General features: G+C 40.2%; 2 protein-coding genes across 2 annotated transcripts; one reads left to right on the forward strand and one right to left on the reverse strand.

Moving 5' to 3' along the window:
- Positions 1-5,320: 5,320 nt before the first annotated feature.
- Positions 5,321-5,722, forward strand: LOC118646767. The gene has a single exon (XM_036290391.1). The coding sequence runs from the start codon at positions 5,321-5,323 to the stop codon at positions 5,720-5,722; it is 402 nt and encodes a 133-aa protein (XP_036146284.1).
- A 477-nt stretch (positions 5,723-6,199) lies between these two features.
- Positions 6,200-9,973, reverse strand: LOC118646768. Its single transcript, XM_036290398.1, has 2 exons — positions 8,859-9,973; positions 6,200-8,762 (listed from the first exon to the last, which is right to left on the reverse strand). The coding sequence occupies exons 1-2, from the start codon at positions 9,971-9,973 to the stop codon at positions 6,200-6,202; spliced, it is 3,678 nt and encodes a 1,225-aa protein (XP_036146291.1).
- Positions 9,974-19,709: the final 9,736 nt, after the last annotated feature.

The raw sequence follows: 19,709 nt of genomic DNA on the forward strand, positions 1-19,709 counted from the left end.
TTTATTATTTGACGAATTTACATTTGGTATCGTATTGTACGTTTCGAAATCTGTTAAACCAAGTTCATAATAATCATCGCTCAAATCTATAGCGGGAAAGTAGCTCACCGTAAGAATGCTACTGTTGCCAGTCAACGTAAGCGTTAGAGACATGTTTGCAAACTGTCAAACAAATACTGGTTGCTACTAGTGGAATGTCATCATTTAAATCCATATCGATCATCTACCGTATGGAGAAACTGTAAACATAATTGTCCACAAATGTTCCGATTAAAACGTTGATAGGAAATGCGATTGTATTCAATTTTCATCACATCTCTTTTAAGGTATTGAATCAATTCTTTGGGTGGTCGAAGATTTCCAAAACTATCGAAATATATCGCACGTTCTTTTCTCTTTGCATATGCTACCCAATGAGTACCAGGCCCTTCAGTATCGTCCAAATTTATGATACCACTTTCGTTTATATGCGGCGACTTTGGTAATGCGTTACGCATGAAAACACCTCTAAAGAATGGGATACGCAAGCGCTTTGCCAAATGTTCCAATTGAACGTTTGTGGTCATACCAGTAGGCATTTTTATCATTTCTTCGACGTTTTTTTTTTTTTTTTCCATTGCTGCACCTCGACCACGCTTGTGCGGAGCAAGATAGATTCCATGACCTTTCATGGCACGATTTTCCATGGCACAATTATGACGTTGCATCTCTTGCAGCTGACGTGTGTAGCTTTCCAATCGTTCACCGTCTTTGCAACCCCCGCTGCCCCCCCAACCAAAGAACCAAGAACTCCTAGTAACGGTAGAACTGGTAAGACACCACCATGTTTTTTTATTGGAAGGGCTCTTTTTCTGGTCACTTTCTTGGTCGAATTTTTGTTCTTTTTATTTATGCTCATACCGATTTTAGTTTTAGCTTTCATAGCTGCCCAAACGGTCATAGCAGCAGCTCTCTCACCCAGAGTCGAATCTTTCGCTACTATACGTTTTTTCGCTTTATCGGCAAGTATTTTGTCAGCTATATGTCTGTCGGCTAGATTATTGTTACGTGAATAGGCTATATCGTGCTCACGACACGCTGCGTCTAACTGATTAATACCTCTTTCGCCTCTAGATAGTCGTTTCTTCAAATGAGTTCCCGGACCACAAAACTGATAGCCTGGAATATGCAGCTCAATAGGAAGTGCGTTTATTGCACGATTCAACAGACCTCTGCCAGTTTTTATTGTTGGTAACATTCACTACAATCTCTGATCAACGGTGCTGGACCGTCGATATGCGTTTGTTGCCACGGACGATTATAATGTTTCAAACATTGACGACATTGCTGAATCTCCAAATCGGCTCTTATATGTTTGGGGAGTTTGTCCCACAAATCCTCAATATATTTTGAAAATTCGCGTAACAAAACAATCTTCGGTATGTATTTTAACTGTTCAGAGGTTAGATCTCGAATATCGCGAGTATCTGACAAAAGAAGAAACATTTCTAAATATCATCAGTATCTGACAGAAGAAGAAACATTTTTATACTGAGCGATTTTGATACGATGCACCCCTATATATAGTTCAATCGTAATGGTTTATTAATGAATTCAATTTTGCAGTTTGTAGAGGAAACATGCGGTTCATAAAGCAACCAAAAACGATAAGTGTGACAAATTTCGATGATAGAACACAATCAGTATTTGAGCAAGAAACGCGTCGACATGGAAACATGCTTCCAAGCACGATTCGTGGAATCATATGCGGTCCCTCGAATTGCGGCAAAACCAACGTGTTGATGAGCATGCTAGAAAGTCCTCACGGTCTACGTTTTGAGAATTTGTACGTGTACTCGAAATCATTGCAACAGCCCAAATATCGTTACTTGGAAAAGTTGCTGACATTGATTGATGAAATTAGTTATTTTACATTCTCCAATAACATCGATGTAATTCCAACGACAGAAGCGCGCCCAAATTCAATATTTATATTTGATGACGTGGCATGTGACAAGCAAGATATGATAAAAGAATACTTTGCTATGGGGCGTCATTCGAGCATTGATTGTTTCTATCTCTGTCAGACGTATGCAAAGATACCTAAACATCTTATAAGAGACAATGCAAATCTGTTGATTCTCTTTAAACAGGATGGTACCAACTTGAAACATGTTTACAACGATCATGTGAACACAGATATGTCATATGAGGATTTTAGTGCATTGTGTCGCAAATGTTGGCAACATAAATACGGTTTCACAGTGATTGATAAGGATAGTCCTATAAACAATGGACGATATAGAAAGGGATTTAACGACTATGCTATACCATGAATTGTTCAATCATTGTTGTAACTTTAACGTGATAACTTCAACCTTCTACATGGTTCTAACATTGTTTCAACGTCGTTATAACATCAATGTGGTTGAACATAGTTCCAACATCGTTCCAACATCGTTGTAACATCAATGTGATTTTAACATAGTTCCAACATCGTTCCAACATCGTTCCAACATCGTTGTAACGTTAATGTAGTTCAACATTATTCAAACATTGTTCCAATATTATTGTAATGTCAATGTGGTTTAACGTTATTCAAACATCGTTCTAATGTCATTGTAATTTTAACGTTCACGAGGTATACATCATGAATCGTATCATGGACATCAAGGATCGCGAGAAAATAGTGAATGAGATTGCAAAAACAAGCAAATCAATCCGCAAGAAATATCGAGCTTTGAAAACCGGTAGGTTGAATGAAGATGTTACATTAGAGAGACATTTTAAACCCATTGTCGAACCTCTAAAGCAAATCGTGGAAAGAACCGCTAATGTAGAAGGTAACGTTGATGTAAAAACTGAGGCATCATCGATGAGTACAAATGTTAATGCAAAGAAGGTAATATTAAAACCTGGAAAAAAGAATGCAAAACGTAAGGTAAAAAAATGGAAATCTAACATGTCATGGGATTACTCAGATATGTCCACATTGTCCTCACCAAAACAGAAACAATTATATAATCCTCCACTAGTTTCTACTTCGATGGAAGCTTCTGAATATGAACAATCACATGAATCTTTGCCGATCAACACTCTACCCGTTGATGAGAATACTGCTTTCGAATATGAACAATCACATGAATCTTTGCCGATCAACAGTCCACCCGTTGATGAGAATACTGTTTTTGAAACCCCAGTTTCACCGTTTGCAACATCCGTGAAACATCGATTACAAATGCTCGAAGGACAGCAAAAGTTGCGTAATTATCTTGGTCCGTTGGGACAAATATACATGGGAGCTGTGCTAAGTGGTAAAAAAGATACTATAGATAGCGTTTATGGTGTACGTTTTAATAACGATGGAATTACGCTTGGGGATAAAGATATCGATGTGGACAGAAACGATAATATAATTATAGATGGAATAACATACAAGGGAACACCAGGTCTTTACGAGCTAATATTTAAAAGAATTCCCGATGATGCTGTGTACACAGAGTCTGATATGCAAAAATACAAAAGTATACTGTTTGCAACGAATGCTCACAGACGTGGATACAACTCACAGAATCCTATAAGTGGTAATAGAGGATACAAGTATAAGTATATAATCGCTCCCCTAGTATCACATGTGTCAAGCAATAAAGTGGTAGGAAAAGGTTTACCACAAGAGACTACGATGTTACTAAATGATAACAAGATTGATTACATATATTGGAATGATCCGAACGAGTTGGTAGATCGTTTGCAATTGCTGGAAGCTTCGCGCCAAGCCGGCAACAACGCTCACAACAATGAAATTTCATCAATTATTGAAGAACTCCGTGAAGCTGGTCTTATTATATAAATTAAACAGCGCTGCATTGATATGAATTAGTCAGTTAATACTGCTTGCGTCGAAATGTCGATGAATAAGTTCGGAACATTGCATGAGGATAATGGCTCGAGAGCTACTCGAATACAACAACAACAATGGAATGAATACGCTGAAAATTATGTACACGAAAATGCTCTTTGTCTAAACGATGCAAAAGAATTTGATGCAAGGTCGCGCAAGATACAACATGTAGCGCAACCGGAAGCTGATAGTGACGTTGCAACCAAACGATACGTGGAAGAGCGTATTGCAGGTGTGACAGGTCATTTGAATGATGTTGCAAGCAAACGATACATACAGGAAAATGCCCTTTGTCTAACTGCCGATGATAAAAGTTTTGATGCAAAAAGGTTTAGGATACATCATGTATCGTGGCCGAAAGCCTTCGATGACGCTGCACACAAAAATTATGTGGATGAAAACTTAAATAATGTTAAACTTCTACTGCATAATAGTATAGTTGAAAACATAAATAATGTTAAACTTCTACTAAATACTAGTATAGCTGAAACGATGCAGTATGTAGAAAAATGTTGAAATTTTAAAAAATCTACAAAATGACTTTGAGATGAAAAACATGCAGAGAATAAATACCCTTCATCAGAACATGGAAACATACGTAGACTTTTTACAGTCTATGATATTGAAATTTCAGAAAAAATAGAATATTGCAGTTAAATTGACATATCATCAAGCTTAACAACAACAACAATGCTCACGACAATAGGCTTCTATTTATTATCAAGGAAATTCGCGAAGTCGGTTTGATTGTAAATAAAAGTTTGAGTCATACCGATATCAGTCAGTGTTGAAATGTCAATCAATGGATATTCAAAGTAAGACGAAATATACGTAACAACTCTTAAACAACACTTCATAATGGGAAAAAAGATAAAGAGATCTACAAAAACTAATGAGAGAAAAAAGGAACAACTCATTAGTAATGAAAGGCAGCAACTCGTTGAGGAACTACACGCTCCGGCGAGAAAAAATTTTCCGCGAAGACGCGTCATAGTTCATGGATATGACGATCTATGGCAAGCCGATATCGTCGAGATGATTCCATACTCACGTTTCAACAGAGGCTATCACTACATACTCACCGTTATAGATGTGTTAAGCAAACATGCATGGGCCATACCACTCAAGAGTAAAGGCGGAAGCGAGACGGCTAACGCAATCACTGAGATAATTCGAGAGAGCAAGAGATGTCCAAGAAACCTACAAACTGACATGGGGAAGGAATTTTATAACGCCTACGTGCAAAAACTCTTAAAAAAAAATGATATCAATCATTATTCCACATATTCGATGTTGAAGGCATCGGTCGTTGAGCGATTCAATCGCACGTTGAAAAATGACATGTGGAAAATGTTTACGTTCAACGGAACCTACAAGTGGATCGACGCGTTGCCATAGCTTGTCGCGGAGTACAATACGCGCAAGCATCGAACAATCGGTATGCGGCCTGTTGACGTTACCCCCGCGATCGCTGAAAAACTGTTGACTACCGTGTACAGCACGATAAAGATTGTTGGTCCAGCAAAGTTCAAAGTAGGCGACTCGGTACGCGTTAGCAAATACAAAACAGTCTTCGAGAAAGGTTATACACCAAATTGGACCACGGAGGTGTTTAAAATTGTTAAAGTACAGCGCACTAATCCTGTAACATATCTGCTCGATGATTATCGTGGTAAATCTATCGCTGGAGCATTTTACGAGTATGAGTTGCATCGTGCGACTTATCCAAACATGTACCTCGTAGAGAAAGTATTACGCAAAAAGGGGAACATGGTTTACGTCAAGTGGTTGGGATTCGACGGATCACACAATTCTTGGATTCACAAAGACAATATTACATAAGAATATTTTCTTTATTATAATTATATAAAAAAAAATATTGTAAACATATGAATATAAAATACATTTTTTTTTTAACATATATGAGGTTTCTTTATTATCCCTCCTCAATATATTCTTCTTATTATTAATACATACACGTTCTTAATGTAAAATGCATATAAAATGGCTATAATGTATAAAATACAATCATTTTTAATACATATTTCAATGTTCTTAGTATTAACTCACACATTTTTAATAGAAAATAAAAACGTAAAATGTATATTATGAAATTACAAAAGTATAAAAAAATACATAAAATGTAACATAAGTGTATAATGTGAAATACATGAAACATTAAATGTACAACTATAAAATAAATGTAAAATGTAAAATACATGAAATGCAACGTATAAAATATATAAAATGTGAGATGTAAAATTAGCAAATATATGTAAAATACAAATACAAAATACATAATGTATAAAATACGATATATTATAAAGGTATCCGATAATGTCCCCATGGTAATGTATTTACAGTCGAATCTACATATCGCTTATCGTCGTATGGACTCAGAGCAATTTTCGTCTCGTGGATGGTGTACACCTCATGCAATTTCGATCTTATACAAGTCTGCTGTCGTGTCATTTCAATTTCATCTCGCAGACACAGCATATAATCGTCGAACGTTATAGTACGCGCTATGATGTTACTCTTGACACCTTTGACCTTTTTAGTGTCTTTTCTACCGTCTACCCTTAATGCGTACATTTTTGCTCTAAGTCCAACGAACTCTGTCATTATCGCGCCATTATTTTCATCTTTCATCAGCCCTAGTTTTTTTTTATTGACACGTGGAATACCATATGCATTGTCAACCGGATCGCTCGTGTCAAATCTACTAATGTCACGCTTCATGATATCGTACACATCATTGCACTCGATGTGATATATAAGACTATCTGTATCGGTGTACATGACTTTACATTTATTGTGAAACAATGGTAACATATACTCATAATGAAATTCATACAAACATGTCTTGGATATGTCAAGAATAGACATACCCACATAAATCGGTTTGTCGAATTTTGTCTTAAGTTTTCGCAATTCAATGGCGACTAGATTTTCCGAAAAGACGCTTCGACTATGGAAATTTGGTTTCGCAATCATTGCCTCAGCGCCATACCGCCTGCCCCACTTTGTTAATAATTTTACATTAACATGATTGCGCACGTTCTTCATGGTTTTCCCGAATACCGCGTTGTTCATTAATTTATACAAATTTTTCTCAAAATCGTTCTTGGCATGAGTTCTGAAATTTGTATTAAGCTGAATGTAATTGCGAAGCCATGAAGATTGTGCGAATTGTAATATACGGTATATCTTTGTGATACGAAGACCGTGACGCATGCACTGCTGCAGATTGCGATAGTGTATTACGTAACGCTTCTTATCATACAGAGTCGCGAGGAGCTTGGGCTGCAACTTGCCAGGCGGTTTTTCATGCGTTGGACAGAATGGTAGATCGATGTGCGCGTTGTGTTTATTTTGTGGGTACTCTAGATCGACCTCGAAAATATAACCTGTGGGCGAATCTGAAGCGATTGTGGTAACGTCAAAGTTTGAGATGTTTTCGACCCATTGAAATTCGGCGTAAGGCAATGGTTGACACATTGCCCATCCGTATAGATTGTTTACGTCAAAGTACATGAGGTACGACGATGGTTTCGATGGATCGTACGACTGCATGTGCTTGTTATTGGCCCTCGCATATCTGCACGAACATTGGCTCAGGCCACCGCGTATGCCACGCTCGATAAACATAACCATTTCAATATCTGTGAGTAGTTCGAAATTGATGCAAGTATGTTTCAGCATCGCGTCCCATGTAAAACCCGGTAGAGTATAATAATATGCGGGGTCGAGTCCGTAACTCGCAACGCAACTGTCACGAAAGTTTTCAAATATATCAGCTAACAACAATACGTCGGTTTTCAGATACAGATCGCTGTACTCGCCCAAGGTTTGAATGGAGAACTGCTGCCACACGTTGACAGCGTGTGCGTAATCGCTTTCGGATACAGTGTCGCCGGTCAAAGAACTGTAAAACAATTCGCGCGGCGGTAACCATGTATCCTGCAACTTGTCCACGCAATCTACGTATTCGTAGGGAAACACGCCTTTTCGCGTCAATAAATCAAAATTTTCTGCAGATAAATTACTGAATTCACGTTGCAATATTGATAGTTTATCATTACTGAGAAAGGATGTTAATTTGTCAAGACTCGTATTAAGAAATTTGAAAGAATCGATAAACCGTAATTTTACACAAATTTTCCGCTCATTATCTTCAGTGTTTTTAACATGTTTAGTAAATGAAATGTATTTTTCTTTTGTGATGGGAAGTAAATCGATTTTCCCTTCGTACGCGGTAACTATCTCTTTGATGATGAAATGTGCATCATACCCAGATAAGTTGTGAAAAACTATGGGAATGCAATGTGAATCTTTGTAATTTAAATTGCAATCTGAATGTGCGGGACCTCTATAACGACCGGTCAAATGACAATGATCGCGTGCCCGTGTGTCGTTTGGCGCGAACGGTTTTTCACACACATGACAGTGCGTAGCGCTATTAAAATTTTCCCATTCGTCTCGCGTGAAATCCATGGGGACATTAGCCGACAGAATATCCTTAACGTTATGCGCTATATTTCTTAATTGCTCTGCGAACCATGCAACGCAATTTTTACCGCGATGAAATCGATACCTTGATAAAGACTCATCGTAAGTGCAGTGCATGTAATATCCAACGCTGAATACTTCATGATGCTGAGACGCATATGTCGGCATTCTCGGGTCTGTATTTAGCTTCTTTAGAACGCATTCCAAGTCGGCATACACCACAAAAGGAACTCGTTCCTTTCTGTTGTAGTTTTTGAAACTCAGCCATTTGTTATCTTCGCTCGGTAGTTGGATAGCACAGTCATTTAATTCTCGACAATCAACGACGTGGGCTTCCAATTTCTCGTTCGTGCTGAAATAGTGCAAACATCTGCAAAAACATAATTTATTATTATTATAATTTATTATAATTTGTTTCTTTTATACAAATTTTACAATTTTATTGAAATATACGTATCGATCGCACAAATATTTTTTATGTTCATGTTTACTGAGTTGTGAGCTCACGAGGCGGGATAGATTCTTAATCCATGTGAAATGCCCCACATTGTCATCTCGCGGGTCCTGCAGATACAACAGATTGACATGCTTCTCTTTCTTCTTATCAGCAAGCCGTAGTGGTAAAATTGCAAGTTGTTCCTTTGTTTTTTCTGTGCAATATACATTGATTGAGAGATTATTTAATTGTTCAAATTTTTTTATTTGATTCAACGTCATTGGAAACTTAATGTTTTGCAAATTTAGCACTGTCGCATAATGTGGATATGAAGATTCCCGATATGTATGTTCTTTGGCAGGATGCAAAGCAGCGACCACTGACCATGCAAAACATGCATCATCCATAGATTTTACATTGATCACCGCTTTCTTCATCATTATCTCCCGAGGCAACTGGATATAACACCCTGCATGCAATGGATTGTGCTTGTTGATGTTGACCGTAAGATTAAGGATTCGTGATAACGCCCACCCGCTATCACGTTCCTGGAAATCTTCGAGGGATGCCAATATGAATTCGATGACATGCTGCTTGTACCACTCGTATAAGTTTGATGTTTGAAAGAGTTCATAGTTTTTCGTGTTGATACTCTTATTAGCACGTTTATCCCCCGTCACAAACTCACCATTGAACGTGGTATTCACTTTTGCACTGTTGTGTCTTTTTATAACGTCTTGCACTTGCTCGAGCACTACACTACCAGCGTCTTCCAAAAATTGTCGCGGTTCAATATAATCAGCGTTAATTACAGCACCAGTCAATATACGATTTTCAAATGCTGTATCGATCTCTCGCCAAACAAGTTTTTTCGCGTTATTATAGTCACTAGTGCCCACGTATTCACCACCGATGTGCATGAAATGTCTCTCCAAGCGAGTCTTTGCACCCTCGAGTCGTGTGATTCTAGCAACCAAAGATTGTCTATGTCCGATTGAGAGTCGTGAACGCTTGACACGACTGCGTTCTTCAAGCTGTTTAATAAACTCCTCGCATCGCTGTGCCCATGCAAAATATTCGCTTAAGGTGATGATTTGGTGGGACCGCTCCAACAGATCTCGTTCAGTTTGCTCGAGATCTTCCATGTTTTACATTGTCTTTTTCACACAATTTTTTTATATTTCGAAGCACTTGCAAGTGACTCTGTCACATAATTCACAATACCACACTGCATCAATGATATTATAATCATGATAATTTATGATTATCAATTCGATGCACTTTCCAATGCCTGTATGAATCGCAATATATAGAACTTCGTTGTACTCAATCTTTTGAATGATTTTCATTGCCCAATCATTACAATCATAATTTTTTTCATTGTAATATCGTAGTACACCATATATATAGTGCCATTCAAATTCTTTGTCTACCTCTCTCTTGCACTCATCCAACATCCATCTATATACTTCCCATCGCACGTGATATGGCCAGTCATATGGGGATTCAGTTTCAATATCAACCCTTTGTCTGACGATGCGTTCACTGGTTCCACGTATACCGAGTTCGCGATCGCATAAAAACTGTGCCAGTGATATTCGTTGTACACTCGTGAATCTTTCTCCTCGTAGATCCTCGTCCTTCAGAATATCAATGATATCTTGTCTGTATTCAGCATCATGATCACAATTATTATTGTTCAATATATAGTCTAAAGCGTTGTCATACTGGTTGAATTTTTCCATATTACCTACGTAAAGGTATACACTATTATAATGCAACATTCAGTTTCTCTCACTGCGTACATACAGGACACATGTTGCATTGGAATATCAAATACAATGCTCTTCTGCAGTTTGAGCAATAACGTTCATTCACTGCAGCATGTAGTTCGATCTCATGTCTTTTAACAGAGTATATCACTTCTATATCACCGTGGTCAGACAGATTGATCATGCATGAAGTGCATACAACATCATTACCCGTGGAATAATAACTATACATAACACACACTTTGGAACGTTCGGTTAATGCATGAATTTGTTTGCGAGACACTACCTTAACGATTTTATTGGTGGAGATCTCACTTTGATCGCTGTTATAGTCACTGTCATCTGATAACGGGCTGTCTTCGTCCAACAATTCATCCATTACTGCTTTAAAATTAATATACTTGATGGGACCACTCCAACAGATCACGTTCAGTTTGCTCAAAGTCTTCCTTGTTTTATACAATTTTTTCCACACACTTTTTTCACAGTACTTGCATGTAATGTTGTCGCATAATTCACAGTTTTTACCAACCAATACGCGGATGACTTTCAAATCCATAATTTGACACGCTTAGTTCATCGTTATATATTTTCGTCTAGCGCTTCCCCCTCCAAAACTTCAACATCATATTTGTTTCATACTAATTATTTATGAGAACATGACAAATATCGATAGCGCATTATCATCACGGAAGAAAACTTAGCTTTTACATTTATAGGTTTTTTAACAGATAATTGCATACCTTTCTTAACAAACCTTTGTTATAACATTTTTAAAAACACGTGTCTAATAATGTCTAATATAAGTTTTGAACAGATAATTGCATTCCTTTTTTACTCACCTTTGTTATAACATTTTTAAAAACACGTGTCTAATAATGTCTAATATAAGTTTTGAACAGATAATTGCATTCCTTTTTTTACTCACCTTTGTTATGCGATAAGTTAATGTACCTAATGGTACCCTTCACTTAAAAACTACCATATCATTAAAAATTAGTAAATTCCACCCGATAAGCGTCCCCGCCTCGCGTGACGTTGTCACCCCCGCACCACCAAATACCCCCCCGCCCCGCTCCCCGCGCATTGCCCCATGGCTCAGAACCGGCCCTATTACCCTACTTACGTTCATTATGTTGATCGACACGTTCGACTCATGCCATATTCGCGGTTCTAGTATACGTTTCGATGTGAATCCCAGGAGCGAGCCGATGTTGTTTGGTTTGCTAAATTTCATTTTGTATGCGCATCTGATCTCGCATCTCATCGTATTGTAGTTTGCGCGGATTGTAATTGCATCTTTATTCCCACCATTACTACCTTCAGCCGCGACGTCACGTCGCGGACGTATTTGCGAAATCTCACGATTCAAAAACTCGTTAATGGCATGCAACTCGTACGATCCCCCGGGAATCGTAATCTCCGCGTTGTCTTAGCCAAAGTAAAATTTATTGTTTGAAGCATTCACGTTCGGTATCGTGTTATATGTTTCAAAGATCGCTAGACCGAGCTCGTCGTCGTCGCTTAAATTTATAGCCGGAGTAGCTTGCTGCGAGAATGCTGCTCTTGCCGCTCAGCGTAAGTGTCAGCGATATGTTTGAACGAATACTGAGTTTAAACAGCGCAACGTTAGTCTTTAAATCGTGTGTAAAAATAACAGACGAAGTTGTCCACAATTCCTTTGATCGTAAGTTTGATACATATGATATCTTTGTCACATCGTCCCCAAAATATCGCACGAGTTCTCTGGGTGGCTGCAGATTGCCGAAACTGTCGAAATGCGCAACGTGGTTTCTCCTCTTTGCGTACGCTACCCAGTAAGTACCGGGACCATCTGCATGGTCTAGATTTACGATGCCGCTCTCGTTTCGACGCGCACCGCTTGTCGATAACGCTTTACGCACAAACACTCCTCTGAAATACGGGATACGCAATTGTCTTGCCAATTGATATAATTGCACGTTCGTCATCACACTTGTGGGTATTTTTAACGCCTCTTTGAAATATTTTTTCGTTTCGTTTTTACACTTTTTCCGTACTTGTACGGAGCGAGGTACAGACCTCGTCCGCCTCTGTACGGGGCGAGATTCACTCCGCACCCTTGCATCGCGCGATTGTAACGTTGCAGCTCCTTGAGCTGACGTCGCGCAGCTTTGCTGTCGTTTACCACCTTTGTCACACCAGCCGCTCCGCCGATCAATGATCCAAGCGCGCCCAACATCGGTAAAATTGGTAATATGCCTTCTCGTCTCGCTGTCAGAAGTATACGTTTTTTTTCGCTACCTTTTTTTCTTCATACCTATCTTTGTCTTGGCTTTCATGGCCCAAATGGCAGCGGCGGCTGCTCTTTCTCCGAGAACCACGTGTGCCACGATTACTCTTTGTGATTAATGAAGCAGCCGTCAAGGGAGAGCCAGTAAGAAGCTTGGACGATCGAGCGGCGGGGCTCCGGGCAGCCGGATGACAGTGAGTCAGGGCAAGTATTTGCGTACAGTACCGAGGTACGTAAGAAAAGTCATGGGACAAACACTGCCGCTATATTCTATTATAGAGAAAGGAACAGCAGTCCGGTGCAGCCTGAGACGACGCCGGGGAGAGAGCGTGCGCCCTTACACCCGATCAGGGTAGAGGAAACCCCAGCCGGAGCGGTCGGCACAGCCTCGAAGAGTAAGCCGTGCGGTGCTTGATCAACCCCGAGCCGGCCCAGCAGCAGCCGATACGGCAAGAAAGGACATCGAGGCGTGCAATCCGCAGCCCTTAAATTGCGCGGCGTCACGACCAGAGGCGCCCTCGGAGATCCTGTAGGACTGGCGGAGGACCCGCCATCAACTAGCGATCGGTGTGCGCGGATCGAAGCGCGATCGATGCGCGGGCCGCTACCGGCGTCCGCGGCGCCCCCGACAGTTCGTCACTGTTCGGCAAGACAACAGACAGAGCAGTTCCTGTAAGGCCACCACTTCGACCACGCGGTAAGGGCGGAGGCGGCCGGCCCGGCATTTCGTAAGACTTAATTATCCTACCGAGCGTTCGGTGGGGGAAATAATTGCATTCGGAATACCGAGAGTAGAGTCACCGCGTAGCAGGGCTGTGTCGATCTCTTAGCGATTAATAACAATTTTGCCTAATGTCTCTTCCCTCGGGGAGTATGTCGAGCCGACAGTCGATATATGTGTAAAAAATAAAGTCTTGCGACGGGATAGTGCGTAGATTGATATTACTGGGATTCACTTGCCGCATACCGAGAGTGCGAGCTATGTACGCATTACCGAGACGAGCTTCCGTAGGAGAGAATACCTACGAGAAATACGCGCAATTCGTCGAAGCCTATCCCGTCTATTATTAAAGTCGCGTGTTATATTGTTAACTTTTATGTGTAGCCTATAGAGTGTAGTATTCGATACGTTGTAAATATTAAGTCAAGTATGCGACAGCCGTGCAATAAAGTGATGTCGAACGACCATTACATATATGTCAGATAAAATTGTTGATATCTCCGTTTTCAATATACGATTCTTATTTTCATTAATTCTGTCGAATTGTTAACGCGAGACTTCTCCTCTCCTGTTCCGCGTACCGAGAAAGAATCTCGCCCCTCTGCCACTTCGTGTACAGGCGGGCTAGCAGGCATTCGTCCGTCGTGCAAAATACCGAGAGTTTTGCGATTTTTTTTGTGCGGCGCGGATTCCGCGCCTGGCGCCTAACTTACAGTAACGAGAGTCCCGAGCATGACGAAGTTGTAAACAAGAAAAAAGTAACGTTGCAACACACTCGCGCACACACACACACACACCTTCTCTAGCACACGACCGTCGATACGCTTCTTTCTTTACACGCTGTGTTCATACATACGTGCACATACTCACGCCTTCTCTAGCACGCATACACGTGTAACCGTCATCTCTGTTACGTATACCATGCGCAAGTGCCTTCTTTAGCACGCACGAGCGCACGCATACGTTTCTTTCTTCGTGCGCTGCATTCACAAACACACACACATACCTTTATCACGCATGTGCAAATACACAAACGCGCATTTCCATAGAGCGTACACCGCACTCACACACCTATAAATAGGACGTTCGATTCCGATATGTAATCAGATTCGAAAAACATGAGATTCGTGCGGCAACCTTTGACGATTTGCATTACGAATTACGACGATAAATTTCAATCGATGGGGGGCGACGGGGAAAGGCGTAAGCATGGCGCGATGTTGCTGAATACTATACGCGCCATCATTTGCGGTCCGTCGAATTGCAGTAAAACTAACGTTTTGATAAATTTGTTGGAATGTCCACACGGTACATTTCGAGAACGTGTACGTGTACTCGAAATCGCAACAACAGTCGAAATATCGGTATCTGGAGAATTTGTTGTCGTCGATGGACGAGATCGGTTACTTTACGTTCTCCAGTAACAGTGACGTCATTCCATCAAGCGAGGCGCATCTAAACTCGATTTTTGTCTACGATGACCTTGCGATAAGCAGGATGTCGTGAGAGAATATTTTTCAATTGGTAAACACTCGAATGTCGACTGCTTTTATCTCTGTCAGTCGTACGCGAGAATACCTAAACATCTTATACGCGCCAATCTGCTGATTCTGTTTAAGCAGGACGTTACCAACTTGAAACACGTGTCGACAACGATCACGTAAACACCGACATAGCATATGATGATTTAGTGAATTATGTCGCAATTGTTGGCAGCGTGATTATGGATCTTTGATGACAGGCAAGGACAGTGCACTTGCTAACGGGCGATACAGAAAAGCATTTAACGAGTTTGCGATACCGCGGAACAGTTAGTCGTTATTGATACCTTGTCGGGGTGAAACGTGCGATCAACATTCTCTGTCAACATGGCTGAGAACAAATATACACGTGAGCGCGAAAAAATTGCGAGAGAAATTGAAAAAACGAGCGAATCGATTCGAAAGAAACATCGTGCTCTAAAAACCGGCAGGATCGAAGAAAATATCGCGACTAAGAGACACTTTAAACCGTTAATCGAACCGCTGCAAAAGATTATTGACAATTCCGGCGTACGCGCGATAAAAGAGGAGCCGATCGATAACGTTTTGTTCACCTATAAACGTGAAAAGGAAGAGGGGAAAGAATATGTCAGTAAGAGAAAACGGTCGAACGTCTCGTTCGATATCTCCGCGACCAGTCCGCGACACCGTAAAAATCTAATTATTTACAAATTTTAAACGACGTACCAATGATAACCTTTACACCGCGTCCCACAACCGTACAACCGATGGAATCGGTTGAGAATGTTTTCAAAACGACGGATGACTCGCTTGTAACGATTGTTCGAAATCAGTTACATACGTCGCAAGAACGAAAAGCGTTGCAAGCTCAATTTGGTCCGCTGGGTCAAAAATATGTCGTGACTGAGCGGTAACCGAGAGAGTGATGTAGACAATATATACGGTGTTCGTCTCGAGAATAATGGAATGATGCTCGGTAATAAACATTTCGATGCGGACAAAAAGGATAACATATAATTATCGACAATGTATGTTACACTGGTACACCTGGTCTTTACGAATTAATCTTCAAGAAAATCCCCGCTGATGACATCTACACAGATAATGATTTACAAAAGTACAAAAGCATATTGTTTGCTACAAACGTGCATAGAAACAATTACACCAAGGACAGTCAATTAGAGGATACAAGTACAAATACCTGATCGCACCATTGATGTTGATCGAACTTACGCCGAAAAAGAAGAAATCCGGAAAGGGATTACCTCACGCTATGACGTTAAATGATAACACGATCGATTACGTGCACTGGGACGATCCCAACAAACTGATAGATCGTCTGCGGTTATTTGAAGCATCGCGTCGAGCCGGTCACAACGCGCACGACAACGAGATTCTGTCCATTATCGAGGAAATTCGCGAAGCGGGTCTTATTATAAATTAACTTGCGCAATCGCGAAACGAGTCAGTCGATTGATCGATGTCACCCATATCGTATCAAGATTAAAAACAATGAGTAATAACGAACGGTGAAGAGACGGTTACGAACGTTTAACGAACAATTTTGAGCGGTTCCTGAATCAACAACGAACGGTTCGGGAACGGTTGTCGGATAGCTACCGAACGGTGCAGGATCGCTATCAAACGACTCGGGAACGATTGTCGGACGGTTATCAAACGGTTGTAAATCAAGTCAGGAGTAGTTATGAACGATTGTCTGATCAATCGGTACCGGAAAACAAAGAACCACTGCTGAAAGACGATAGAAAGCAGTGATCGCGAACGCGAAACATCGGGTACAGAACAGAAACGGAACAGAAAAAAACAGGAAAAGAACAGAAAAAACAGGAATGGAACAGGTAAAGAATAGAAACGGAAAAAAAAACAGGAACGGAACGGGTACAAAACGAAAACGGAACAGAAAAAAACAGGATCAGAACGAGAAAAGAACAGAAACGGAATAGAACTGAACAGAAAAAAACAGAAACGGAACGAATACAGAATGGAAACAGAACAAAAAAAAACGAAAACGGAACGGGTACAAAACCGGTACGGAACAGAAAAGAACAGAGAAAGAACAGAACAGAGAAAGAATAGAAACGGAACAGAAAAAACAGGAACGATCGGTATGTGACCCATGAAACTGCCGTAATCCAATATTAGTTAGTCCGAAAGGCGACGACACGTCGAGGAACTGCATGCTCCGGCGAGAAGAAATTTTCCATGAAGACACGTCATAGTTCGAGGCTATGACGATCTATGGCAGGCCGAAATCGTCGAGATCATTCCGTACTCACGTTTCAACAGAGGCTACCATTACATACTCACCGTCATCGATGTGTTGAGCAAGCACGCGTGGGCCGTTCCGCTCAAGAGCAAGGGTGGAAGCGTGACAGCTGATGCTATCGTCGAGATAATTCGAGAGAACGCAAGATGCCCGAAAAATTTACAGACTGATAAGGGAAAATAGTTTTACAATGCCAATGTGCAGAAAATTTTAAAAAACCGTGATATCAATCATTATTCCACGTACTCGGTAATGAAGGCATCGGTCGTCAAACGGTTTAATCGTACGCTGAAAAAGGACATGTGGAAGAAGTTTACACTCAACGGCAATTACAAGTGGATTGACCTGTTACCGGATCTCGTGTCAAATTACAATTCTTGGAAACACCGAACGATCGGTGTGCGACCCGTCGACGTAACCCCTGCTGTGGCTGAAAGACTTTTGAATACGGTGTACAGCTGAATAAAGATTGCTTGTCGAGCGAAATTTAAAGTCGATGACTCTGTACGCGTGAGCAAATTTGAGACAGTCTTTGAAAAGGGCTACACATCGAATTGGACAACCGAGGTGTTTAAAATTATTAAAGTACAGCGTACCAATCCTGTAACTTATTTATTAGAGGACTATCGCGGAACATCTATAGCTGGCGCGTTCTACGAGCACGAGTTGCATCGCGCGACTCACCCGAACGTGTATTTCGTGGAGAAAGTATTGCGCAGGAAGCGTGACAAGGTTTACGTCAAGTGGTTGGGATTCGATGGATCACACAATTCGCGGATTCACAAAGACAATGTCATATAAGAATATTTTCTTTATTATAATCATATAAAAGTGTAATGTAAAATAAAATACAGTTTTTTTTTAATAATATGTACGAGACTTTTTTATTACCTATCCATCCATTCACTCTCCTTAATACATTATTCTAATACATATTATAAAATGTATAATGTAAAACTATAAAATGTAATCAACTTAAATTAATTGTTCTTAGTACTAATTTTTTACAGAAAATTAACATAAAAAAATGCGTACTATAAAATGCAAATTACAATAGTATAAAAAAAGTTCATAAAAATACATAAAATGTAATATATGTGTATAATATAAAATACACGAAATGCTAAATGTAAAATTATAAAATAAGTGTAAAATGTAAAAAATAAAAAATATAAACTATAAAATATACGAAATGCTAGATATAAAATTAACAAATATATGTAAAATGTAAAATACATGGTAAATTAAAAGTACATCATGCGCAAAAGATAAAATATATACAAATATATATTATAGGGATATCCGATAATGTTCCCACGGTAACGTTTTGATCGAATCGGGTACAAGATATCTCTTGTCGTCGTACGGACTTAGAGCAATTTTCGTTTCGGCCACCGTGTATACTTCGTGTAACTTGGATTGTATACACGACTGACGACGCGTCATCTCGATCTCATCTCTCAAGCGGGTGTAATCTTCGAACGTTATGGCTCGCGCTATTACGTTATTTTTGACACCTTTTGCTTTTTTGGTGTCCTTTTTTCCGTCCACCTTCAACGCGTACATTTTTGCTCTAAGTCCGACGAACTTGGTCATTATCGCACCATTGTTCTCGTCTTTCATTAGACCCGGTATTTTTTTATTTTTAAGATTGTCTGAAAAAATGCTACGACTATGAAAATTCGGTTTCGCGATCATTGCCTCTACACCATACTGATCTTTCCATTTCGTCAATAACTTAACGTCAACGTGATTACGCACATTTTCCATGGTTTTCCCGAATACCGCGTTATTCATTAATTTATACAAGTTTTTTTCAAAATCATTTTTGGCGCGAGTTCGGAATTGCGTGTTTAATTCTATGTATTTACATGGAGATTGTGCGAATTTTAATACGCGGTGTATCTTCGCGATACGAAGACCGTGACGCATACACTGCTGTAGGTTTCGGTAATGTATGATGTAACGCTTTTGATCGTAGAGCGTGGCGAAAGGTTTACATTCTCGCTTGCTGGACGGTTTATCGCGCGTCGGACAGAAAGGTAGGTCAGTGTGCCGATCGTGAAGGTCTCGAGGAAACTTGAGATCGACCTCGAGAATGTATCCTTTAGGTGAATCCGGAGCGATAGCGTCGAAATTTGAGACATCCTCGATCCATTGAAATTCGGTGTAGGGTAACGGCTTACACATCGCCCATCCGTACAAATCATTAACGTCAAAGTACATAAGATACGACGATGGTTTCGATGGGTCGTACGTCTGCATGTACTTGTTGTTAGCCTGTGCGTATCTGCCTGGGCATTGACTCAGACCACCGCGTATACCGC

This window comes from Monomorium pharaonis, chromosome 1 (assembly GCF_013373865.1).
Source record: "Monomorium pharaonis isolate MP-MQ-018 chromosome 1, ASM1337386v2, whole genome shotgun sequence".
NCBI lineage: Eukaryota > Metazoa > Arthropoda > Insecta > Hymenoptera > Formicidae > Monomorium > Monomorium pharaonis.

Coding starts and splice junctions, on each gene's coding strand:
- LOC118646767 (XM_036290391.1), top strand. CDS start 5,321: ATGCGGCCTGTTGACGTTACCCCCGCGATCGCTGAAAAACTGTTGACT.
- LOC118646768 (XM_036290398.1), bottom strand. CDS start 9,973: ATGGAAGATCTCGAGCAAACTGAACGAGATCTGTTGGAGCGGTCCCAC. Junction 8,763..8,858: donor CATGAACATAAAAAATATTT/GTGCGATCGATA, acceptor ATGTTTTTGCAG/ATGTTTGCACTATTTCAGCA.